This window comes from Lethenteron reissneri, chromosome 38, assembly GCF_015708825.2.
Source record: "Lethenteron reissneri isolate LAM-NWPU_2019-01 chromosome 38, ASM1570882v1, whole genome shotgun sequence".
Lineage (NCBI taxonomy): Eukaryota > Metazoa > Chordata > Hyperoartia > Petromyzontiformes > Petromyzontidae > Lethenteron > Lethenteron reissneri.
Window position 1 is genome coordinate 5,276,034 of NC_083816.1, and position 26,971 is coordinate 5,303,004.

General features: G+C 50.0%; 1 protein-coding gene across 1 annotated transcript in view; it reads right to left on the reverse strand.

Moving 5' to 3' along the window:
* Positions 1-1,429: 1,429 nt before the first annotated feature.
* The window catches only part of LOC133351800 (contactin-1-like), a 100,249-nt gene continuing 74,707 nt past the window's right edge, over positions 1,430-26,971 (reverse strand). The window contains exon 6 of the mRNA XM_061567334.1: positions 1,430-1,479. Within this exon, the coding sequence (XP_061423318.1) occupies positions 1,430-1,479 (50 nt within the window). The remainder of the gene's footprint in view (positions 1,480-26,971) is intronic.

Genomic DNA, 26,971 nt, shown 5'->3' on the forward strand with positions numbered 1-26,971 from the left:
CTATTCTGCTTTACTCCCACAGACAAACAACCCAATGCGGAATCCTCTTGAAAACAAAGTTTTGAGATTTTTGATTTAAAGCTTTCGTGACTGCAGGGATTCATCTTCTTGGTTCTTTCGGTAAAGTCACGTAGAAGGGAAGTAATAAAATAATAAAAATAAAACATAATAAAATAAAATATTTTATTTGATTTTATTTATTTATTTTATTTTATTATTTTATTTTATTATGTTTTATTTTTATTATTTTATTACTTTTCTTCTACGTGACTTTACCGAAAGAACCAAGAAAAAGTATTGAGATTCAGTGAGGGTTTCAAAGTGAAATGTGTTATTATTACCATAGAACTATGACGGATGGCGACTGTATGTGGATGCCTTCATCCAGCAGTGGATAGATAAGGGCTCACGCCGATGATGGATGCGATCCCAGCACCTGCGAAGCTGCTCTCGCTGTGTGTCGTGTCGCTGCGGTGGTGTCAGGTGACGCAAAGGCAAAGATCCCTCGTGTAGCCTTGCTAGACAGTTGGGGCAAGTGCCGTTAGCGAGCAGCACCTATGAAGGCCGGCACGGCACACGAGTTGGTTGGGTGACTAGCACCACGCCCGACCGCCTTTGTCTCCCGAGTGGCGATGTTTACACACCGCACCAGGTCAACGCGTGTCTCTGTGGTGCTGTCGGTCAACGCGTGTCTCTGTGCTGCATTGCCAAGCCTTGCGGGCACCATTATCCCAAATGAGCACCGAGACCTCTCTCCTCCTCCTCTTTGCTCACCTCCCCGCTCACTTCCGCGCTCTTCAACACTGACCCCCCATCGTGTCCCCGCTCACCTTGCCTCCATCACTCGCCCCCTCTACCGCTTCACTTCTCACTCCCTCCAACCCTCCTCCACTCTCTCACCTCCATCACACGCTCCGTCGTTCTCCGCTCGTTGTCTGTCTCTTTTTTGCGTACTCCCCCACCTCTCTATACACTTCTCTTATCTCCATCGTAACTCGAACATGGAGAAAACAATCTCTAGGGGTGGGTGGAGGGGGGTGTCTTGGCATTGCGGGGTGCAGTGGGCTCAGAATATTTATAACGCGTAAATACACGGATTCAGCAACGAATTAATTCACGAACGCAATTAACGATGGTTTCGCTATGGGGGCTTTTAGGAAGCAACTTCAATATTCAGACGCAAAATGTTGTCGCTGTTTTTTGTCTCCAAAAAATATTAAACGGAAGAACATCCTTCACCGTTCTCAAACAAATGATTTAATCATGATTGTTTTTCAAAATATTTCTTTTTTTCTTTAAAATTACTCCGAGCATCTAAGCGCAAGCCCCGGGCCACGATGTTAATTAAGATAATGAGGCATCCCGCGCATCTCTCGATGAATGAAGCTACAGATACCGTTTGTTGTTGTTATTGTTGTTGCTGATGTTGTTAAAACTCGATGGAACCGATGCGCGTCTCCGCTCCTCCGCGTGCTATTTCTGGCGGAACCGATGGCAGAGAGAATCACGCGCGATTCAGCCGCCTTGTCAACACGTGAGCATCGCCTAACGAGTCCCAAGACTCCAACCACTGGATCGTCTATCTTTGGCGACCGTGCTTTCGGGATGTGCCGCGCGAAGCCTGCCGTTGTCCCTCCTCACGCACGGGAGCACGACGCGTCCTGCCCAAGCGACGATCTCCGCGTTCCTTTTTCTGTTCTGTCGGTGCAATTCCAAAGCGTGCATCTCCCCGCTCTTCCTCGCGTACTTGTCAACCGTTGGTTCATGTCCCTCGTCAGGGTGGATGTTTCTGGAGCCGTCGCTGTCGAACAGCACGCGGTACAAACCCGGAGACACGATGGGAAGGGATTCTAGATTTGAAGCTTTCGTGACTGCAAGGATTCATATTCTTAGGTTTTTTCGATAAAGTCACGTAGGTAAAAAATTTTAATTCATAAAAGTAAAATAAAAATAAAATAAAAATCACGGCTTTTCGGAGGCAACACAAGCCATTTTTTTCTGCAGGCGCGTACTGCTATGGGGCATGTATAGAGTTACTCCGTTGTTTATTTTGACCTTAACATGTTTTTAATATCCACGCGGGAGCCGAGGAATGGGTTTTGTTTGCGAGAACACGTCAAATGAGGAGATGGAGCAATGTAATCGTGAGCTCGTGTGGAGGTGCTGGGTGGATTATGACATTGCAGGATCGTGAGATGGTGGTGGCTTGGGAGGGGCCTTCATCCAGCAGTCGATAGATCATGGTCGACGATGATGATGATACATGCAGGCGCTAACTTGAGTGCCCTGAGATAGCTTGCATGTGAGCAGGTAATACAGATTTGTAAACAACCTACTCGCTGCACTGCCTTCTATTCCCGATTGCTCCCTTGCTACGCCTCACACAGGCTGAATCTCAGCATGAGTCACCAACCCCGCTTAGAATTCGGTCGATGAGGGACATGCTGAATCATCAAACCCAAATCATATTCGAATTAGTGTATATTCAAATAATATTTTAGATTTTCTTCCAATTAGGATATCAACATCACCTGATAAAAAGCATTAAATTGAGTAGACTCACAGTGAGTAATATAACACGACCCTGTGTTCGAAGACAGCCCGTGGAACCTGACATTGCAGAACTACTTCTGGGGCCCACCCATGCAATTGCCTCTCATTCACAGTAGGTTGTGTAGCCTTCTCACGTGTCCTGCCATGGAGGTGATCGTTGCATGGTAAACAAACCAATCATATATTTTAGTCCCCAGAACTCTCATATACTGATTTGAGTGAGAACCTAATTTAGAATTATGATTTTTTTTCTGTGTTTGTGTAGCTATTCATTACCGGGTCTAATGCCACCAACTCGCTAGACTGAAGAACTCGGTTTTGGATGAAACGGAGAGTCGATCCCAGGTTCTCAGTGGTGCTAACACAGTGCGCCTGAATTAAGCGAACATCTAAATTTCACATACAGTATTTTCTTTCTCGAGCAATGAATGAGCGGGCTGAAGCCACCAACTGACGACGCCTGCGAACTCAGCTTTGGATAAAACCTGGATTCGAACTCAGAATCTCAACAGTGTTGGCGCCATGCCCATGACTCGGCCATAGCGAACAGCCCCGCTTTGAGCCGTCAGACCCACCTAGACCTCATTCATATCAAAGGCTCCCGAAATCGCATCACGTCCTCCTGCGGTTTAACACGCAGGAGGCTTTCCCCACCAATATCATCCAAATAGAGGGTGTTTTGTTGGGTTAGATCGCATTAATAGAAATGTGTCGTTAAATCCCTCCACCACCCGACACAGCAAATTAGTCAGGTTGCTCCCGTAAACAGAACGTGGCCAATTCGTCACGAGTACAGCACGCCGGTGTGTTGGAGCGCAACGCCACAACATTTACACTCTGAGTACGACGTTTCGCCAGTAATTACAACTAGCTTCATCAGGCGACAGCCAGATTTGCAGAGAAATCCTCCTGCTTCGTTTCCTTAAATAGAGGGATAGATGTGATGGCGTCACTTGTGAGCCCTTCACGTGGGAAAGGGGGTGGGGGGGGGGAATTCATGAATACAAATAAATGACAGTGGATACCCATTTCCGGTTGGGTTATTCATTCTCCATTCTCCTCCGTACGAAGCCGGCGAATAACGAGCGGCAATTAATCAAAATAAATTCACGTCGCCCGGTTTGAACACAACCGATCCCAACCGCATTGACGTGCTCGCAGAAACCCCCACGCGGCCAAACCCGACAGCTGCAATCAACGAGTGAATTACAGATTCCCGCATCGATGACCCACGGCACACGAGGCGGGCAAGAGAGGGAGATTTCGCAAGCGGGGAGTCCGCGGCGCGGTATTGAACTTGTCTCCCGCCCCGCGTCCGTCCATCGCTCTTTGGGATTTATGCGAGAGCCAGTCGGCCGGCGATTTTATAGAAATGGGCTCCGTGAAGTCTGACCGCCTCCTTGCACCGCCGCAATCGGAGTATTGACCGGCGCTCTTCCTCCAGAGAAATATATTTTACCAACGTGGGGCACGTGGGCTCGCCTCCAGAGACACACGTGGGCCAGTTATGGTGACGATTCCTCGCGCGAGTGTGTGTGTGTGTGAGCGCGCGTGTGAGCACGTGCGTTAGAGTGAATGTCGCGGTGGTGAGAGCTCTCAACGCACTAGTCTTGAAGTTATCATCGGCGTCGTCATTATTTGCGATCATCGTCATCATCATTGCCATCGTCACCATCATCGTCGTCACCACCACCATCATCATCATCATCGTCACCAGCACCGAATCCACAAACACCACCATCATCATTATCATCACTCCCACCACCACTATCACCATCACTGTCATGATCATCACTACCACAATCACTATGGCCCCCATCATCATCATCATTTCTCTGGGTTTGATGAAATAAGTATCACTGGCTTATACTCTATGGTTCTTTCGGTAAGAACCATAGAGTAATTCCTGCAGTCACGAAAGCTCCAAATTCAAGATCACTGGCTTATGTTAGATAAATGTAGAATTTCCCTCACTGCCACGGGACATCCCATGGAAACGAGCATTGCATCGTGCTCGTGTGAGCAAAGAGAGGCTTTCGACAGGGGCTGGATAAAATAAAATAAAAATACTCATCTATCCACACGGACGGTAGCGAACGTCGCCCCCACGTGCCCGTCACGGTTGATCATCATTCTGCCTCCTCGTCGGCCTGTCCCTCGACGCCACGGAACGATCACCAACGCGCAAAGGGGGCGACGTCCAATCAGCGACTCGCAAGGTCAAGTACTTGGCTCGACCTTCGACGTGCTATGGGCGCAAAGGTCAAACGCACGCCGTGCCCACCGACACGCTGGTTTTGCCAGCCCATTTGCGCACAGCGACGCACAGACACGGGCGCCTCGCAGGGCCAAGCGGTAACCGCTCGTAACATTCCACCAGCGTGGCGGCTTGCGAGGTTAAAACCATTTCCTCACCGCCACCAAACCACTCAACATCAACTGAAGACCACGGGCCTGCCTTGGGGTGAAGCAGAGAAAGCTACCGTCTGTCACGGCGTGGGCTTGTTGCGGCCTGTTGCTCCGCATGGAGCGAAGAGGAGTAAGTCAGTCACCGCCACCAAGACGGCTTTGCTAGAACCAAGTTGCGAGTTCACCACCGCACAACCAACACCGCCGCCGCCCGAGGTGGCTCCAAGGCCGAGAGAAGATGTCCCTCTCGGTCCCAGCGGCCTCTACCCCCACCCCACCCCAACGTAGAGTGGCCGACAGGAGTCGCGGCCGTTAATCTGCTCGCTGTGGGTGGGAGGGAGCCGACGGGGAAGGCATCCCCTACCCCGCTCAAGGCGCCGTCACATCCCCTTCGTCTCGGCTCGTCCACCCTAATCCTCATTAAAGCCAGGCCCGCGGAACAGCGGTGATAGGAACCTGCTCTGTCCGTAACCATCACCAACCCTCCCTTTCAAGGCCCCCCCCCAAAAAAATGGGTGCATTTCATCAATTTTGTCGTGTGCGTGTGAATAAAATGCAATCCTGCGGGGTAGTGCCTCTCGTGCGCTGATAAACAGGTTCCCGCTTCCGAAAACAATTAGATTTTTTTTTGGTCCACGTTTAACAACTTCCCCAATAATTAAATACACAGATTCGTAATGAAAGGGCAGAAGCGTCAGTGGGACGTGACTGATTCCCTTGACGATGCAGGAGGGAAACGTGTCCGCGTTTAGACAGAGTAAGTCCTCGTTTAGCGCGGTAGATGCGTTCCTGAGTAGTGCCGCGTTAAGCGAAAACCGCGTTTCGCGACACCAATTTCCCCATAAATGCTGTGACGATGAAGTTTGGCGAGATGCGATGTACTACCAGGCACACGCAGTGAGATCGCGGGACAAATAACTGAGGGCACGCCGCCACGCTACTGCATCATTCCGAAACTAATGAATCCCACTGCTCAGCCACGCAGCTCAAGAAAGTAGTTCGTCGTTGACGGCTCAGAAACCGCGTTATAGCGGTGCGCGTTCTGCGTTATAGCGGGGCGCGTTCCGTAGTTGTGCGAAAAGTGTTCTCGATTGGAAGAACCGCGCGTTATGGTAAAAACACGTGTGAACACACGTTAAGGGAGGACTTACCCTAAATATACACACATTACTTTGACCCGCACCCCCCACCTTGCCTCAGCATTAGACACCACAGAGGGGCATGAGTGTTGTTAGTGAGCACCTATTAAGGAAAGCCAGCTCGGCCCATGAAGACGCGGTGGTACGGCCAGCCGTGATATCACGCCCCGGTTGTCTTTGTCTCTCCAACACTGACGTTTACGCAGCTGGATCAGGTACTCTGTTAAGGCTGAGTCTACCTAGGGGAGGCACTGATTAAGACAGGTTCGGATAAAGCAACGTGCCGCTGATGCGGTGCACCCGTGGCTAGGAGGTGAACCTAGGTACACACACAGACAGTGCAGTCATCAGGAGAGGGCTGTGCCTGCTTGACGTCGGCTTCAGCGTCACACTCTGGGAGAGTTCACGGAGAATTTTCCGTTGGGCGTTTTAGCGAAGTTTTTACTGCGAGACTCAAAACGTGAGGCTGACCCTTCCCGATGCTCTAGTTGTATGCATAGAGCACCAACAACAACCACCAAACGCCACGAAGCGGCGGTGACGTCACGAAGGCGCTTGTGCCAGGCCACGTGCACTTTAATGCCACGTGAAGTGTGACATCATACAGCAGCACCACCACCACCACGTGTGCTGTGCCGGCCTCCATAGGTGCTCGCAGAAAGCAGCAATTTCCCCAACAGTCTGTTGAAGCTCTACAGTGCTGGGGATCTTTGTATACGTGTCTGTCTTTGTGCACATTTCTGCATCTCTATTTGTGTCTGCGTGTGCTTATGTGTGTTTTGTGTGCATGAGTTTGTGTATGTATAATAGTAGTGTAGTGGTTAGCGAACTGCATTGCAAATCTGGCGACCCGGGTTCGATTCCCGCTCACGGCCAACACCGGTGACGATTATCTGAACCATTGCTGGGACTCCCCTAGGTCGACTAAGCCTCAAATGAGTCCCAGTTGGGATGTGTAAACATCACCACTGGGGAGACAAAGGCGGCCGGGCGTGGTGTTGGGCCTCCGTCAGGGGCATGTTTGGCCCTGCCGGCCTTCATAGGTGCTCGCTAACAGCCCAAACATTCTGTTAAGGCTATACGGGGGATTTCTTTGTGTATGTATAGCCGCAGAAGACTGTAGGGGCAAGTGCTACATGCGATCACCAATCAAGGCCGACACGGCACACGAAGGAGGATGTGGGAGGCCAGCACCACGCCCGGCGGCCGCCTTTGTCTTCCTCGTGGCGATGTTTACGCATCGAACCAGCTACTCATTTGAGACTGAGTCGACCTAGGAGAGGCCCAGGACCGGCTAAAAATAATCGTCGCCGTTGTCGGCCGTGAGCAAGGATCGAACCCGGGCGGGCCGAGTTAGAAGCGCAGCGCGCTTACCACCACACTGCCGCTCCCCAAACATCCACACGCACGCATTTTAATCATCGCCCTGATATTTGCCTTAACAGGTCAGTTGGAAGCAAACAAATAGAGGCCGCTTTATGGAGGGGCATTTCCCCGGGTCACTGATCGGTGAGCTGCGGGCGTCGATCCGCAATTGATTTGGATTCTGAGCCTGGCTTTGACACCCGCAATGAAAACGTTCGGCTGCCGGGTTTGTGGGAACGCAGGCGTCGTCGGGTCGCACGTGTTCTTGCCGCGACTCCAACTGGCGACAGAGACGCGATGGCTTGCTCACGCCACTGGTGGCGAAGGGCCTCCACAACAGCAAGTTGCCGGCAGACTGCCTCCGTCAGGGGCATGTTTGGCCGTGGTGTTTCACGTTGGGCAGTCCGTCGTTGGAGGGGCGGGCGTCTGTTCTTCGGCAACACCGGCACGTTGAAAAAGCGGGTACAATTTTCGACGATTTTATATTTGCATTAAAAAAAACCTGCCAACGTTTAGAATTTGACAATCACAGGCCGCCTTTGTCTCCCCCAGTGCTGATGTTCACTCACTGAAGGCTGAGTCGCCCGATGGGAGCCGCCAGGCCCGATGCAGATAATCTCCACTTCTGTTTGGTCGCGAGCGAGAATCGGACTTGGGTCGCTGGGCCAGATGCGTAGCGCAGCAAAGCACTACACTGCCACTCCCCAAAGAAAGACAAATACCCCCCGTATGGCCTGTAACAGAGGTGTTGGGGCAAGTGCTGTCAGACAGCGATCACCGATGAAAGTCGGCACGGCACACGATGGGGTGGGTGGCCAACACCACGCCCGGCGCGATGCTTACACACCGCACCAGGTACTCATTTGAGGTTGAGTCGACCTAGGGGAGGCCCAGGACCAGCTCAGATAATCTTCACTGGGGTTGACCTTGAATAGGGATCGAACCCGGGTCGTCGAGTTCGTAACGCAGCCCGCTAACCACTACGCTACCGCTCACCACTAACACTCAAAGACAAAGATCCCCCGTATAGCCTGGACAGAATGTTGGGGCAAGTGATGTTAGCGAGCACCTATGAAGGCTGTCAAGGCACGGGGGGGGAGGGTGGGTGGCCAACACCACGCCCGACCGCCTTTGTCTCCCCAGTGGTGATGTTTACACACCGCACCAGGTACTCATTTGAGGCTGAGTCGATCACTCGTGCACACCCACGCACAGAAACACCACTCAAATGACATACGCACACACAGACAAGGGCAATGGAAGAGAATCAGACGCGACCTCTGTAAATTTCGCGCATGCTGCTTAAAAGCCACGGCGATAGCGATACGTTCAAAATATCCCAAGCACGGAAAAACATTACGTCGGTGTGGTGAGTTCCACGGCTGGCAAGCACACAACTCAATAATTTTTCGATGACTCCCAAAAAAAATTAAACGGGAAGAGAGCTGTTGTTCCCCGTACGAGAAAGACATCAGCGGATAGACTTCACAGCCGGTTACATTTACGTCGGGATATGGCCAAGAATACGACCAACGGCCGACTCAATATCACGATTTAGGACTCTTCACTGGAAGGTCCCATTAAAATAATAACAATTAAGTGGCCATGCAATAAATGAAAGCGCGTCTGCAGATATCGAAAATCGGACTCGGTTAGCACGACTTTGTAAGCACAAATGTCAAACACGTAAGCTCGTACCCACACATACACACACTGAGCCAGCGTATAGCCTAGACAGACTGTTGGGCAAAGGGCTGTTAGCGAGCACCTATTAGGGCCAGCGCGACACACGAGGAGCCGCATGGGGTGACAAGCACCACGCACCCACCCCCCCCGGACACCTTTGTCTTTCCAGTGCCGATGGATGCACCGGGTGCTCATTCAATGCTAAGGGGAGACCCAGGGCAGCTTTGGATAATGCCACTGATGGTAGCCGGGGCTGAGAATCGAACCGTGCTAGGCCGCCGGGTTGGTAGCGCAGCGCGCCAGCCACCACACCGTCGCTTCCAACACTCAACGCACACACAAGCGAGTTTAGTACGGGCGATACAACTACTGCATATAGGCCTAACAATATTCTACAGATCTCTGTTAATCCACTGCTGGATGATTGCCTCCCAATGCCGTATCAATGATGGTGGTGAGTGGGAGGGGAGGGGTGTAGGAGCATACTTCACCACGCTGGTCAGTCAGTCAGTGCAAGGTTGGTGAAAGGTGGAATGGATAGTAGCCATGACCAGCGTTTATATCACGAACTCAGGTGGCCGGGTTCAAATCGCAGGGCTCTAACCACGGCACCACCGCTCCCCACGCAGTCGCGGTCACCGCTCCCCATGATCCACCGCGAGAGCCCCGCGCAAGGGTGTATTTGGCCTACTCTTCCACGCTGGCCACGTGTTTTGAGAAGAAAAGCGGCTGGACCCACACTCAACCCCTGCACTCATTGACAGTGCTCGGTTCGCAAGAGGCGTGGGGGGGGGGTTAAGAAACTTCCCAAGTTTGTTTTTCTTCAACTACCGCACCGGGAGATCGGATCGAACCGGCGACCTTTGCAATTGCAAGTCCAGCGCGCCGCTGGCCATGAACTCAGGAGTCCCGGGTTTACATCACAGTGCGTCGCAACCACTGCACCACCGCTCCCAAAAATACAACAGGCATGCATTACTCTTTGGTTCTCATATGATAATATTAATAATAACAGTGATGAAAAATAATAATAACATTAACAATAAACAATAATAACAGTAACAATAAACAATAATAGCGGTAATCATAAACAATAATAGCGGTAATAATAACAATAATTACAGTAACAATAAACAATAATAACGGTAATAATGAATGAGATTCAATGTCAATTCTCACCCGTTGAGGCGAGGCACCGGGTGAGAGCCGCCTCGCTCGAGTCGCAGCCCACCGACTGTCCCCCGCGCCTGCTCCTCCGCACCCGGCGATGTCCTCTTCCTTCGCAGTTCCACGCCCCTCTTCTCCCACTCCCCGTTTCCCAGCCCCCCACTCTCACTCCCACTCCACGTTTCCCAGCCCCCCACTCTCTCTCTCACTCCCACTCCCTGTTTCCCAGCCCCCCACTCTCTCGCTCTCTCTCACTCCCCGTCTCCCAGCCCCTCACTCTCTCTCTCCCCGTCTCCCAGCCCCACTCTCTCTCTTTCTCTCCTCACGACCAACCACCCTGAACTGCGAGTGCTGAAGGATGTGAGGCGGTGGGGTAACGGTTGCTGGGATGGGAGGGCGAGGAGAGAGGGAGGAGTGAGGGAGTTGAAGGTGGGAACGGCGGGAGGGGGAATGGAGCGAGGGAGGAGCGGGAATGGGTGGATGCGGCGGTGGGGAGAGAGGTGGGAAGTCGATTGAGAGAAAGAAGAGAGAGAGAGAGAGTGCTTATGTTGTTTTGGGGGGGAGGGATTTAGGGGGCAGACGGGAATAGTGGAGCTCACGTGACGCGATTGATTCAATGTCCATACAGAGGTTCATTTGACAAATCTTTTACAATCCCTGGTCAGTCGGATCTCCCCTTTCCCTCTCTATATCGGTCTCTTTCACCCTGAATTTCTATACCGGTTGCCAGCTCTCTTCTCTCTACGAAACGTCCTCACTATCATTGTCGGTCACGATCAATCCACTGATGGATGAGGACCTCTATGACCGTACCGAAGTACTCGTTGACGCTTGAGTCGACCTCGGCGAGGCTTAGGGACCGGTGCAGCTAAGACACGCGCGGGGCACTCGAGATCCACTGCCGTTGTGCGTCAATATCGTGGTCGGGAATGGACCTTGGGTGACCGAGTCGTGAGCGCACCATCGCTACCCGCACAACGACATCCACCGCCATCCGCCACTAAGTGGTGGCGACGACACCACGGTGATTGCGACAGCGTTAGGTGCACATTGAGGTCACCGCACAGACCCAGGTGCCGTGAGTCGACTGACTTGAGATGACTTGCAGATGCAGCGACTCTGCTCCATAATGTGCCAAATCGCAACAGGAGGGAACGTCGCTCTTACTGTTGCCCGCTGCTGTTGGAGGGCGACCGCCTCCAACTTGCCCAGCAGCGTCCTTCACGAACGCCCTCCACAGAGGCCGATCTTTGACACCGTTGTGACCGGCCATCGGCAAGACCCACGAAGCTCCGTGTCCTTCTGGACCACACCAGTCCATCTCTTCTCGAACCCGTGGCACGCCGGTTTAGCCCCCCCCCCCCTTTAACCCACACACACGGGCAAACACACGTACACAATCACACGTGACGAAACACACAATCACGCACACAACACACACACAAAGACAAAGGACACACACACAGATGCACCAAAACACAAATACCCCCCGTATAGCCTTCACAGACTGTTGAGGCAAGTGCTGTTAGCGAGCATCTTTGAGAGTCAGCACAGCACACGAGGGGGCGGGCGGTATGGCCTATCACATCACCACGCTCGACCGCCTTTGTCTCCCCAGTGGTGACACAGGAGATGCCCAGGATCGGTTCCAGGATTCGCCACTGTTTATTACAGTACCCGTACGAGTGAATCGGACTCGGGCCGACGTTTTTATTTATTTATATCGCGCAGTGTGCTAACTGCTGCGCCACCGCTCCCCACAACCGCCACACTCACAAAATACACCCCCGCACGTGTGCGCCACGCGTCGTACACATCGGCGGGCTATTTAATCTGTGCAGGCGATGTTAGCAGCAGTGCTCGTGTCGTTACTTGAAGGCGAGCGAGGGGCGCCTAGAAACCTCTCCTCGAAATGCAGCGGCAGCGAGCGTAGTGACTTCACGCTGGTACATTCGTCACGATAAATAATGGAGATAGACAGCGCGTAGTCGTAGTAGTATTACTATTATTATCATCACTAGAGACTGACAGATCGAGAGAGATAGACAGAGCGTAGACGGGTTGACAGACGTATTTTAAAGAATGGGGGGGGGGGGTGGAAGTGGTGCTAGGGTTGTGTTAGATATTCCATCGCCACTACGGGAGTTGTATTTTCTAAGAGATCCAGCCACTGTTTCACGTGTTTCGCATGGGGAGCTGACCGGATTTGGGGGGGGGGGGGGGGGGTTACGTGTGAAAGAAGGATACGTTTTGTATGAAAACAAAAATTATTCGGATATTTGTTTTTTTTCTTCTAGATATTTCCATCAGGAATGAATGTGTGATTTAGAAATTCAGAAGAAAAAAAATTCTTACTAAGAACAATTTCGCATCTATCCTCCCTCCCTCGCCCGGATTTTAGGAACCCTTACAGTATATATCCCGTAACAATTTGCCATGTTATGGTGCTAACCATTGTGACGTTTTCACTCGATACCACGTGCCACCATTCTTTGGCAAGAGCTGCAAAAACGTGACTGTGACGTCACATTTTTGAATGAATTCGTAATTTCGCTGCGAGGCTGAGAATTTCCGATTTTCTTCGGATACACGCTATAATTGTGGCACACGTCTCTCATACGCTTTTTTATGTATATACACTGCTTGTTTTCCCACGTGTTGAGCCTGGCGAGTGTTTCGATTGGTGACCACGATGGCTAAACAGGTTGTTAAAGTCGCATGCGAAGGCTTTCACGACCAATGTTATTCATAATTAGTTTATTTTCAGTTAGATCGTCTCGTAGGTATCATGTCATAAAAGAAGATGATCCTCCACCACCCCATAGAGCCAATGCAATCGAGTTGTCACGCGAACAAATTTGCCAAATTGATTTGGTTTGTCACTAAACCTGAAATGCTAAAAAGCAGGAAAATAGTTTTTTTGTCAGAATATTGCTCGCACGTGACAACTTTATTGGGTTGGCTTTGTCGGTGGGTGGAGGGTTTTCGTAAAAAAGTAATTTTAATTTTTTGACTGCAGGAATTCATATTCTTGGTTCTTTCGGTAAAGTCACGTAGATAGAAAATGAAAATAAAATTTAAATTAACAATTTTAATGAAAAATAAATGCTAAAAAAAACACGACGTTTCGATCGCCTGATGAAGACCGCTTGTGTTGCGATCGAAACGTCGTGGTTTTTGACTTTCATTTTAAATAGATTTTTTAATTAAATTAAAAATTTCTATCTACGTGACTTTACCGAAAGAACCAAGAATATGAAGAGTAATTTTCATACCTCCGCGATCTCACCACAAAGAAATTTATTACGAATCAGCTTGTTATAGTTTCAAGCTTCAACTTTATTTTGTTTAACCAGGTGACCACTCAAGAGATAGCATGACAGATGATCTTTTTACAACGGTGACCTGGGGTCAACCAACAATGGGAGCTAGGAGGCTTGCGAAGGCTACGTGTTGGGCAGCAGATACCAGGACAGCACAGTGTATTGTTGTGCTGTACCATCTATGCGCCCACGTCTATGCTCCAACATGCACGCACTGGATATATATATATACAAAGACAAAGATCCCCCGTATAGTTTTAAACAGACTGTTAGGGCAAGTGCTGTTAGCGAATACCTATGAAGGCCGGCACGGCACACGAGGTGGTGGGTGGCCAACACCACGCCCGGCCGCCTTTGTCTCCCCAGTGCCGATATTTTTACACACCGCAGAAGGTCGACCTAGGGGAGGCCCACAACCGGTTCAAATAATTGTTACCGGTGTTGGCCGTGAGCGAGAATCGAATCCGTGTCGCCAGGTTCGTAGCACAGCGCGCTAACCGCTACACCACCGCTCCCCACGTAGACACATACATATATACACCCACACACGTATTTTTATAGGGGAGGATTTACAAATTATTCTCATCCCCACTTTCCCCAAGTGGGTTCCCTACCCTGCTGTATCCAACCCCTCTATCTCATTAATTATCCAAGCGGCCCCGTTAGCTTTTTATATTCGTACGTGTGCGCGCGCGTGTGTATGTCCACATAACGCGCTGTGGACATGTATAGGTCTATCGATCGCCTGCGTGGACAGTGCATCCCCGTGCCTCGTTCCTCAGGCCGGCGAGGTGGGGGGGGGGATAGAAGAAGACGTCTCATGATGAGCATTCAAATTCAACCACAGGGCGACCGGAAGCATCAGCCTCGTGTGTACCGGGGGGCAGTGGAGGTGGGTGGGGGTGGGTGGGGGGTGATCGGTGACGGCACGGGGTCATCTAGACACGTGGGGTCATACACATGGTCGTGCAGACACGGGGTCATTCAGACACGGGGTCATACACATGGCCGTACAAACATGAGGGCATACAGACACGGGGTCATTCAGACACGGGATCATATACATGGTCGTACAGACACGGGGTCGTTCAGACACGTAGCGTCATACGCATAATTATACAGATAAAGGTTCATACACATTGGGGGTCATCCATATCGTGGGTCATACAGACACAGGGGCATACGCAGGGCTTTATTTCTCACTCAATGTTTTCCGGGTCCCTGGTAGACTGGGAAAGTGAGCACGTGATGGGCAGTCACTGCCGCCGCCAGGGCTCGTAGCGCAGTACGCTAACCACTGCGCCACCGCTCCACACACAGCGAGTCAAGACCACACGCACCCGCACACACCCGGCGCCTCGTGGGTTAACTAAACACAATGCACAGACAAAGACCCCCCGTAGAGCCCTAACATACTTTTGAGGCAAGGGCTGTAAGCAAGTACCTATGAAGGCCGGAACGGCACACGAGGGAGGGTCTGTGGTCAGCGCCACGCCCGACCGCCTTTGTCTCCCCAGTGGCGATGTTTACACACCGCACCAGGTACTTATTTGAGGCTGAGCAGAGGCGTAGCTAGGATATTTTGCGCCCGGGGACGAACTATAAAATTGGCGCCCCCCCCCCCCCCCCGTTTAATCACATTTTCCTATTACATCGAATAAGGAATAACAATTAAAATTTTAATGAAACATTGTATTTTAAAAGCAAATTTATAGAAATTATATTGCATGGCTCACTCAGTCACTGTCGTAGACTGGTTGACATAGTCTACGAAAGATGAATTTTTCTTGATTTCACTGTCGCAAACTGGTCAATCACCTAATCAAAATCTGTTTTTTCAATGTTTCTCTTTCAACGCTAAGAAGAGCAAGATCGCTGAGACGATCTTGTCCCATTGAAGCACGCACATACAACAAAATAAGCTTCAATTTGCTGAACGACCGCTCACAGTTTGCAATTGAAACTGCTATTGTTAATAAAATTTGCAGTGAAATTCGCAAATTCGGAAATATGTCGTCTCCATAAAACAAAAGAAAACCAAGAAGATCCAAAGGAGTTTCTGGTAGAACTTCATTCCGGTTACTGAGCAGCATTTTGCAATCTCCAATTTCTGTGAAAAGTTCGTGGCCATTGATGTCGGTGTCATAGAAATTTCCAAAATCTGTGCAATTTCGACGAATTGCATCGACATCTGTGTCGGATAGAAGAGTTTTGACGTCCATCAGAAATCCAAATTTTGTGTTCGGGTCTTTTAGTCGTAAAAACCGTGTTGACATCTCCTGTTGAAGTCGATAAAATACGCTCTTCATAACGCGCACAATTTCTTCTTCTGCCGCGCCCGCCGCAATAAGTTATAATGTAACGTTGTAAGCCTCATTTTGGCGCCCCTTTACCTTGGCGCCCGGGGACATATGTGCCCCCTGCCCCCCCTAGCTATGCCTCTGAGGCTGAGTCGCCCTAGGGGACGGCACTGGACCGGTTTAGACAATCGTAACCGATGTTGGTCGCCGGGTTTGTAGTGCAGCGCGCACTCCGCCACCCTACAGCTCCCTCGCGTGCACGCGCGCCGCTGTGGATGAGCTACTGCCGCACGTGCCTTGGAATATGACCTCGTGTTGAATCGACAAACGGTGATGCTGTCGCGTTGGCAGTGGTGCACAAGCACGATTGACAAAAAAAATAGACTCAACTCATTCATAAACAGCACTACCGTAACAGGAAAAAAATATTTAAACAGGCGACGTTTTGGGCAATGGTCCTGCTTCATAGCACATCAATGCATGGCATGTTGCGCAAAACGTCGCCTATTTAGATTTTTCCTGCTTTGGCAGTGTTAGTTATGAATACTTTGAGCTTTTGATGTTGTTTTTTTAGCTGTACGTACGATTGTGACCGTTCTGCTGATGACGATGATGATAATGGTGCTGATGATGATGCTGCTGCTGATGATGATTGTCATTATAATGAAGTTGGAAACGTTGCTCGCAGTCCCGTTTCTACTGATGATGATGTTGCTGCTTCTGCTCACGAGGGTGACGGTGAATAGGCCTGTTTCAGCTACCGATGACAACGAAGAAATCATCTATAATCTACTGGTACTAAGTTTCAAGCTCATTTTGTGTACCCAGGTGAGAACTTGAGAAACCAGGATGAGAATAATATGTAAGAGTGATCTGGGGAATTAGTCTGCCAGTAGTGGGGGCAATGTTTGTTGTTATGTATAATGCAAATTCAGTAATTTCCCGTGTAAATGTCGAATTTGGCCAACTCTATTGAATGTTGTCAGGGTGCTCTAACGTCTACTGTGAAACACATGGTCCTTGGCACAGTATTCTTGGCTACGAACGGTGCGAAAGAAGTTCAACATACATACATTACGCCGCAGTAATAATCAGGGCGGCCGCTGGATTTGAACCGTGAACTCCTACAACGAGTGGCAAACCCGCTTATCCCTGGGCCATGCCACTCATGATGATGATCCGTATAAAAACTGATTGTTTGATGATGATGATGCTGCTGCGCTGGGTGATGTACAAGCACAATTAACAAACAAACAAATCAACCCGAACACACGAATGCCAAAGGCCAACCTTTATAGCACATCAACAAAGAGGCTAAGAGCGATGGAGTGGGCAATACGAGTTGGAGACCGCACGTTACACCGTAGGGCTTGATGCACGTTACACCGTAGGGTCTGATGAGAACTACGTGTTTTTTTTTTACGATGACCATTGTTTTATTTGGCATGTGATTATTGACCTAATGGCTATTGAGTAACAGGCAAAGCCTTCAATGCTCGCATAAAGTGCGGCTTCAGTCGCGTTACGTCAGCTGTCGAGGATCACGAAACTCGCTGCGCCATCAAAAACAAAACAAAAACCACTTCCTCCGTCTCCCCCTCGCTGCTGGACCTCTCCGCGTCCATTAAGCCACGCGCGGCGAGGGCAAAAATAGACCCGAATGTATAAATAATAAAGATTTATCTAGAAAGTGCTCGCCGAGACTCGGAGCTCGTGTTTGCAGGAGGGTGCTGCTTACACCGGAATGTGCTTGTCCAATTCCAGTTTGTGTGGCGGCGGTGGTGGCTAAAACGCTGCACGTGGCCGCCTGGAATATAATCCACAGGCCCTGTGGAGCCAGTGGCGAGGGTCGGTGGGTCGCGCACACACAGAGGACTTTGTGCTCAACTCCCTTGCCGTGGTGCGTCGATGAGGTGCCATAACCCTGGCCTGCCAGCAGAAGGCAGTAGAGTAAGCGGACTGCTCTCCAATCTGTTTCCATCTGTACGGGGATGGAGCGTGCCACCCCACTCCCCCCTCCCAACCCTCACGCCTGTACGTTTTCTGCGAGGGCTCCGCTTTCCTCCCGCGTGCACGTATGTAATGTGGTGTACGTTGGATTTCTTTCGCACCGTACGTAGCCAACCGTGCTCACAATTATTTGACTGAAAACATTTGAATGAACACACCATGCGCAAGGGCCCTCCTGAAAAATAGTCCGTGGGCTCAGCGTAAGTTTCCAGGATAATTAATACAATTATTATGCAATTATTTAATTATTATTATTGTTTTTGTTAATCGGGCCCCATTGGTGCAAAGAATATAATGGGGCACGCTGTTCAATTTCAACCACTCTCCTGGCGGCCCGGCGCCGTGACTCACCTGGTCCCTAGATGCCAGGCAAGTCACGCCGCCTGCACACTCGATAGCCATGCCACCGGCTCACGATCCATTTGGGACGTTTGGCTGGCTACTCGGTGATGGCTGAGGTCAGAGCCATCTTTCATTGGCTCGCATTGCCCCGCCTGCGAACTGCTTCATCCCTGCCTGCCTATCGCAACCGATGTTCTTTTTCAGATGTGCGCCCCTTCTCGTTTATGGTTGTCACTGCGCTACCATCCGTTGCTCGGAGTTTCATCTCAGTCCCCGGGGAGAGAAAGGGAGGAGTGGGGGGGGGGGGCAGGGAGGGATGAAGAGGGGGAGGGGCGGAGGGACGGGAAGGGTGGGGGGCAGTGAGGGATGAAGGAGGGAGGGTGGAGGGATGGGTAGTGGGGGGGAGCTGCTCGCTCCGCTTGAGCGGTCAACTCGCTCCATCCCATTTGTTTGAGACATCTGCAAGTGTGGCGCGTGTATACGTGTGTTCTGACACTGACTGCCGGCGCGGGATTGTGTAGGGCACCCATCATCATCATCATCATCGCCGGGTTCGTTAGAGCTGTCGTCATTATCATCATCATCATAGTCGCTATCCTCATTGTGGTCGCTGTCATCATCTTCACCTTCATTATCGTGGATATCATTATTCGTCGTCATCATCATCACGATCATCGCTATTTTAATTATTTCCATCGTCATTGTCAAATCATCATCATCATCATCATCGTCTTCATGGCCATCACTGCCAACAGCATCGGTGATTATCTATTCGCTGCTCATCACGGGATGAGATTGCAATTATCGGGTCATCATCATCGTCATCCTCACCGCCATCATCATCAGTCACTTGAGAGGCAGTCGCATGTGGACATCACCTAAATAGAAATTTCACGTCGACGTCTTACAAAAGCTTCCTTCCTGCCTGCGGATATTTCCTAGTTATCCTGTGAGTGGGAGTCTCGTGCAGGCTCCGTGTCGACGTGATCCACCAACTGCACATCGCGGAGTTACAGGCGTGGTGCATCATCGCCACCGCATGATGCTGACGACGACGATGATGCTCACCATCAGCATCATTGGCATCATCCCAATTTAGTTACAACATCGTATGAGCGCCCTGCGTCACGAACCCCGTGACCGTAGTTGATTAACCAGCCACAGCTGACATCAATGCCCTCTGATATTTGAACCTGTGCTAGACCTCCTCTAGGTCAACTCAGCCTCAAATAATTACCTGGCACGGCGTTTAAACATCAGCACTGGGGGAGACAAAGGCGGCTGGGCGTGGTGCTGGCCACCTACCCCGTCGTGTGCCGTGCCGGCCTTCATAGGTGCTCGCGAACAGCACTTGCCGCAACAGTCTGTTAAGGCTACACGGGGGACGTTTGTCTTTATTTGTGCATGTCTTTGTGTGTATATTTGTGCATGTGCCTGTGTGTAAGTGCAGCTGTCAATTCTAGACATGCCCTGCACACGACACTTAACGTCTCTGCCGCTCAACATTCAGTGCGAAGAGAAGGGATTTGATTGAATTTGATTCAAGAGCTGTTTCACATTCACTCAACCGATGCACGCGACGTCATTGTCATTCTAAGCAGGATTTGTCCAAAACATCCCAAATACAGCAGCGGCCCTCCTGAAAAATTAGTCTCGAGACTCAGTGAGGCTTTCCTGTATAAATAAACAACATTTCTAAATTTTTTTAAAACTCTATCCAGCCGGAGGACCGTCCATATGGCCACGAAGGTCATATGTAATGAACATCAAATCATCAATGAATAATGAAGTCAATCAGCTGATTGCATTTAAATTGCTACATTAGTGTGAACGGCACGCGAACTTTGTTGTGATATTTGATGTTGGTAAAGTGCACAATTTTCTTACAAATGTTTAAAATTTTTATGTTTTAATAAGGCACAAGCACGCATGGCCAACTGATGGCAGTGTCGAACAATGAGTGCTTCTGTTGAGGTGTTGATTGTGAATGGTGTAGCCTACATCTAAAAACAACTAAAACTCAACACATTCGTCAATAACACTGTGGCCTTCAAATTAAACATATATAGCCGACGTTTCGGGCAATGTTCCTTCTTCATAACACATTCATACTCTCAACGGTACATTCTCATTTATGCTCATTTCAGGCGACTTTTCAAACCGCGGAACTTTTTTTATTTGAACCTCAACCGCAGTGATGTGACCAGAGCCCACCTTTAAGTCACTTCAAAGTATTTTTTTCTGTTCAACACGTAGGCTTTCGCGACCAATGTTATTCATAGTAAAGGTTTTTGGGTTAGATCGCGTTATTTATAAATGCGTCGCTCCCCTGCACCAACCGACACAGCCAGTAAGATTTGTCACGGTAACAAAACGCACCAATGAGTTATTACTTACGTGACAGACCTTACTTGCTGTATCGGGTGGTGGAGGGTTACGACACATTTATACTTACGCGATCTAACCCGAAAAACTTTAACGACGCTTCAAACTTGGGCAGCTCAGGACGCGCAGGTGAGGTATGTATCCGCAAGATGAGCAGCTCGTGTTTTGGTTCCTATCTTTCAGCACCATGGACAGATCACATAGAAGCATTCACATAGCTACTCTTAGGTTTTTTCGGTAAAGTCACGTAGGTAAATTTTTTTTTTAAATAAAAATAAAATAAAAATCACGACGTTTCGGAGGCAACACAGGCTTCCGTTTTCAGTTGGAACCGTCACAGCACGTTTGCTGTATCAAGTACATCGACTTGTGTGGGCTGTATCAAGTACAGCAAGCGTGCTGTGACGGTTCCACCTGAAGACGGAAGCTTGTGTTGCCTCCGAAACGTCGTGATTTTTATTTTTCTTTTATTATTCATTATTTATTTTTTATTTTTTACCTACGTGACTTTACCGAAAAAACCTAAGAGTATGAATCCTTGCAGTCACGAAAGCTTCAAATCTAGAATTCACATAGCTGTCAACCCATATGGTTTACCCCATATTCTTGTACAGGAAATTGAGTTTTCAGGTCCATACATCGTAAAACGCCGTTTCAATCCGGGACAAAAAAAAAACTTGCCTATTTGTTTGTGTTTCTCCCTTGTGATGGGACTTTGTAGGATGAACTTTGAAATGTATAAGGGGCACGAGGTGGCCAATAAGGTCTGAATTGGTCTGTAATAAGGTAGGTACTGATAAGGGGTTCACAGGTATGTATGCATTCAGAGCGTGTTTTGTCCTAAAAGAACCACACAAGTCGATGTGCGGCTGCCTCTTTCAGCACCATGGACAAGAGACCAGATACACATTCAGAGCTTGGTTCGTATTCGTAGGAACAACATGAGTCTATGCACAAATGTTGTGAAACTCCCTTCCCGTGAGCGTCGAGGTGCCATCGTATCTTGGCTTGCCAGGAGAAGGCAGCATAGCAAGTGGACTCGTCGCTGTTTTCAGCTGCACGGGGATAGAGCGTTGCACCCTCGCACGCGTGGGTTTTCTTCGGGTGCTCCGGTGTCCTCCCACACGTATAAACGCTCATCATCAATTGCCTGAAAAACAACTTAAAACCCAACGCAGGGCCCTCCTGCATAAGAGCTCTACACGACCCAGTGTGGTTCTTCTGGATGAATAAGTAAATCATGATTCTGCGGGCTGTGTCTTTCAGTCAGCACCATGGACAGAGACCACCGACGTGTGAACATCGTCTTGGTCCTGGTAAGATCCACATCAGCCTCATAGGGCGCTGACGAAGCCACAGCGATGATTTCCCCTTGCGTGAACTTGTAAAGTGAAAGCGATGTGGCGGGGTGGAGGGACGAGGGGGTGGTGGGCCAGGGTGTGGGGGAGGGGGCGAAGTGTTGCTGTTAACAATAAATCTGTAAGATCACGAACAATTACAAGACGGGCTCCTCGGGATGAGGGAGGGGGTAGGGCAGGGGGGGGGGGCTATTGGGCTAGTCGGGGGGTTGGGAGGGGGGGTTAACAATGTATCTGTGCGATCGCACACAATTAGGAGACGGCCGACTCGGCGCACGAAGGACATCTCAGTTTCCATCGGCGGAGATCGATCCGGCGAAATTAAAATGCAAGTGAGCGCACGCCTGCGCACAACACACACGTATACAGACACGTGACCCCACACACGTATATAGGCGCATGACACGAACAACAGCCTCCATTCGCCACTTCGTGGTGATGATATCACAACGGCGCTTCTGCCAGGCGAGATGCATTTCGAAGCCACGTGAAGTGTCCCAAGGCTCGCTGGCAGCAGGTCACGGGACAGACCCAGGTGCAATGGGTTGACTGACTTGAATGACTGGCAGATGCACCACCTGTGCCCTCCTACTGTGCCAACTCGCTGCATCTTAGCCGCCCGACGCTCCGCTCGTTGTTGTGAGCGTCGCTCCTTTGCCCTCCCTTATCGTTGGGGGGCGACTGCCTCTAACTGCCCAGTCGCAGCGTGCTTCACGAGCCTCCTCCATAGTGGCCGATCTTGACACCGCTGGTAGCGGTCTTTGACAAGTCCACTCGACTTCACATCATCCCGTACCACACCAGTCCATCTCTTCTTTGACGCCACATGCACACACACACATATATACTCATACGAAGACAACAATCTCCTGTTTGAGCTTTGCATTACTGTTGACGCGCAAGCTGGTGTGGCTTCAGCATCACGCCTTAGGCCGTCTCAGTAAACCTCGGTCCTGATGTGTCGAGGTGCTCATTGACGGATAAGGGTAGGCCCAGAACTTATTTAGATATTACTCGCCACTGATGTTTATGATATGGCCGGAAATTGAACTGAGGTCTACGGGATCGTAGCGCAGCGAGGATAACCGATACACTTCAAAGACACACTCATACATTCTCTCTATCCACGCCCGGCCGCTTTTGTCACCCTAGTGGTGCTCATTTGAGGCTGAGTTGAACTAGGGGAGGCCCAAAAATTGTTCACATCATTGTGACCGGTCCTGCCCGTGAGCGGGAATCGAACTCTCTCTCTCTCTCCCACACACACACACACAATCTCAGGCATACGTACACACCACATTATCTGGCTATACAATCATCTCACACGCACGCCATCTCACACGCACGCCATCACACACACGCGCACGCGCGCCCGGTGCAAACGCTCACACACAAATGCCCTCAAATTGCATTGACATTTAGCACTGCGCCTAATCTTGCTGGGAGATGAGGGGGGGAGGGGGCGAGAGGAGGGGGGGTGGGGGCAGGGTGGGGGCCGAGTGGAGGGGGGGGGTGCAGGGTGAGGGCAGGGTGGGAGGGGGGCCAGGGTGTTTGGGGGTTTCGCTCGCAGTTGCCTGAGCGATCGATCCTCGGGCTAGCCGCCGCAAATATTCGCGCGCATCGTCCCCACCCCCACCTCGCACACTCCCCAGCGTTACAAAGCTATCCCCAACTGCGATCACCTCCTCTTCGTTACGCACACGCACCCAGCTCGTCGCAATTGCGATTACCGCACTGCCTTATAACACCGGCACGTGTGTGTGCAGTTGTAGCTGGCGCGGCGTGTAAACATCGCCACTCGGGAGACAAAGGCGGTCGGGGGTGGTGCTGGCCACACACCCACTCGTGTGCCGTGCCGGCCTTCATAGGTGCTCGCTTACAGCACTTGCCCCAACGGTCTGTTAGGGGCTATACGGGGGATCTTTGTCTTTGTTTTTTTTTAAATCGCAGTTGTCAGCGCGCTGAGCTGCGAAACTGGCCACCCGAGTTAGATTCCCGCTCACGACCAACAACACCAGTGACGATTATCTGAACCGGTTCTGGTCCTCCCCTAGGCCGACTCAGCTTCAAATGAGTACCTTGTGCGGTGTGTATACATCGTCACCAGGGAGACAAAGGCGGTCGGGCATGGTGCTGGTCACTCACTCCCTCGTGTGCCGTGCCGGCCTTCATAGGTACTCACTAACAGCGCTTGCCCGAAACGTCTATTAAGCCTATACGGGGGATCTTTGTCTTTGTGTATCACACAAAATATACGTTCGCGTCGTTTGTGTGCAATATAAGGAATAAAATACAACACATCTCTTGATGTGAAAAAAACAACACTCTTAACCGGTTTCGACAATGAGTGTCTCATCAGCAGCCAGGCAAACGTGAGTCAGTGCTGGTGAACTGCCCAGATGTTTACTGGCGAGGAACTCTCTCTCTGTCATACACGGGCCCGAGTTCGGCGGAAAAAAATAATAAAGTGATACACAACAAGAGAATTAACATGAGCGTCGTTGTGGAGAATATAAATAACAAAAAATAACAAGCGATGTCACCTTCACATAACCATCCCTCCACAGGAATTAAAATAAATATACAATTTTACACTTCAAGTCAACCTACAAGGCCTTCCTGGATGTTTTGATGTGGCTGAGACAGATTCAGTCTATGAGGGAGATGTTTTATCTGCCCATTTTGTGTGTCTATAGTTGCTCGCTAACAGCACTTGCCCCGAAAGTCTATGAAGGCTACACGGGGGATCTTTGTCGTTGTCGCTAACGGAGCTTGCCCTAATGCTTGTCGCCTGTTAAAACGGAAGCGCTTAATTTTGGCTGTTCCGTGAATTATTTTGGCTCGCCACATCCATCCCACCGAATGGGTATATTGTAATCCCTAAACATAATCATATCAGCAACAGATTGTTTATCCTGCAGAAATCCGATGAACTATGAAGCTCTTACTCTTTGGTTCTTTCGGTAAAGTCACGTAGAAATAAAATAAAATAAATAATATAATACGACGTTTCGATTGCAACACAAGCAACCGTCACCAGGTATGTGTGTGTGTGACTGTGTTTGTGGGGAGGTTGTTTGTGTTGCAATCGAAACGTCGTACTCTATTATTTATTTTCTTTCTTTCGACGTGACTTTACCGAAAGAACCAAAGAGTAATTCCCGCAGTCATAAAAGCTTCAAATCAAGATTGAAGCTCTTTTTCACAGATGTCCAGTAGGGTCTCGTCAGACAGGTACAACAACAACATTTTGATTTATTCAGACTCTGTCTACTCGACAGACCTGCTCTCCACCTGAGGAAGGCTGCTTGCGTTGTGGCCGAAACGTCGTGAGAATTATTTTATTATGTTTTATTTTTATTATTTTATTATTGCCATTCTACGTAACTTTACCGAAAGAACCAAGAAGAACAACAACATTCCAAAGAAACTGATTATTATATGAATATAGGAGTACCTACAAATAATATCGGGTCATCATGGCACTCTCGCCTGGCGGTGGTGGCTATGCACGTGGCCTCTGTAATCCAGCACCCCGCGGAGGCAGCCAGGGTTTGCGGATCTCACCCAGATGCCTTTGGCGTCTGGGTTCCATACCGTGGCTCGCCGGGAGAAAGCAGAATAGAAAAAAAACGTTAACTCTCACCTCTTCCGTCTGTATGGGATGGCGTGTTTCCCCCTCGCACGCGTGGGTTTCCTCTGAGGATTTTTTTCGGTAAAGTCACGTAGGTAAAAAAAATTAAATTAATTAAAGTAAAATAAAATAAAAATCACGACGTTTCGGAGGCCACACAAGCTTCCGTCTTCAGGTGTGTTGCCTCCGAAACGTCGTGATTTTTATTTTATTTTACTTTTATTAATTTTAATTTTTTACCTACGTGACTTTACCGAAAAAAAAAAACCTAAGAATATGAATCCTTGCAGTCACGAAAGCTTCAAATCTAGAATTCATCTGAGGTGCTACACTCATTCATTGACCGATAACACCTTCGTATAAAGAGGACCGCAGAGCTAGGGCAATTGTTGGCGCTAAGCTCGCCGTGACAATGCCTTCCTCCTTGGCTGTGGTTCCTTGCGCCTGCGAGTCGCTCTCTGTCTACGAGAGCGAGTGAAACATGTGCTGTGTTACATGCTTGAATTATTTCAAGTCGCAGCAGCAGTGCCGTAAGCCGACAATCTCTACTCCGATCCCACATGCCTACAACAGCACACGGTGCAAAGAGAAGTCCCTATCACGCTGGCCTTGCAATCCAGAGGTCGCGGGGGTGGGTGGCCAGCGCCACTCCCGGCCGCCTTTGTCTCTCTAGTGGCGATGTGTTACACACCGCACTCATTTGAGGCTGAGAATGTAGTACACACTACACACATACATCCGTATAGCCTGAACACATTGTTGGGGCAAGTGCTGTTCGTGAGCACCTATTCAGGCCGGTACGGTTCACGAGGGGGTGGGTGGTTGACACCACGTCCGACCGCCTTTGTCTTTTTAGTGGCGATGTTTGCACACCGCACCAGGTACTCATTTGATGCTGAGTCGACCAAGGGGAGGCCCAGGACCGGTTCAAATAATCCCCATTGGTGGTGGCCGTTAGCAGGAATCCAACTCGGGTGGCCGTAGCACAGCACGCTAACCGCTATACCACCGTTCACCACATACACACGCTCATCCAACCAACAACAAGCGCCATTCGCCACTAAGTGGCGGTGACGTCACCACGACGCCTGTGCCAGGCTATGTACACGTTGAGGCCACGTGAAGTGTCGAACGCCCGCTGGCAGGAGGTCACGAGGCAGACCCAGGTGCCACGGGTCGACTGACTGAGATGACTGGCTGATGCACCACCTGTGCCCCCTACTGGGCCAACTTGCTGTGCTTTAGTCACCCGGCGCTCCGCTCGTTGTTGTGAGCGTCGCTCCTCCCCCCCCTGCTGTTG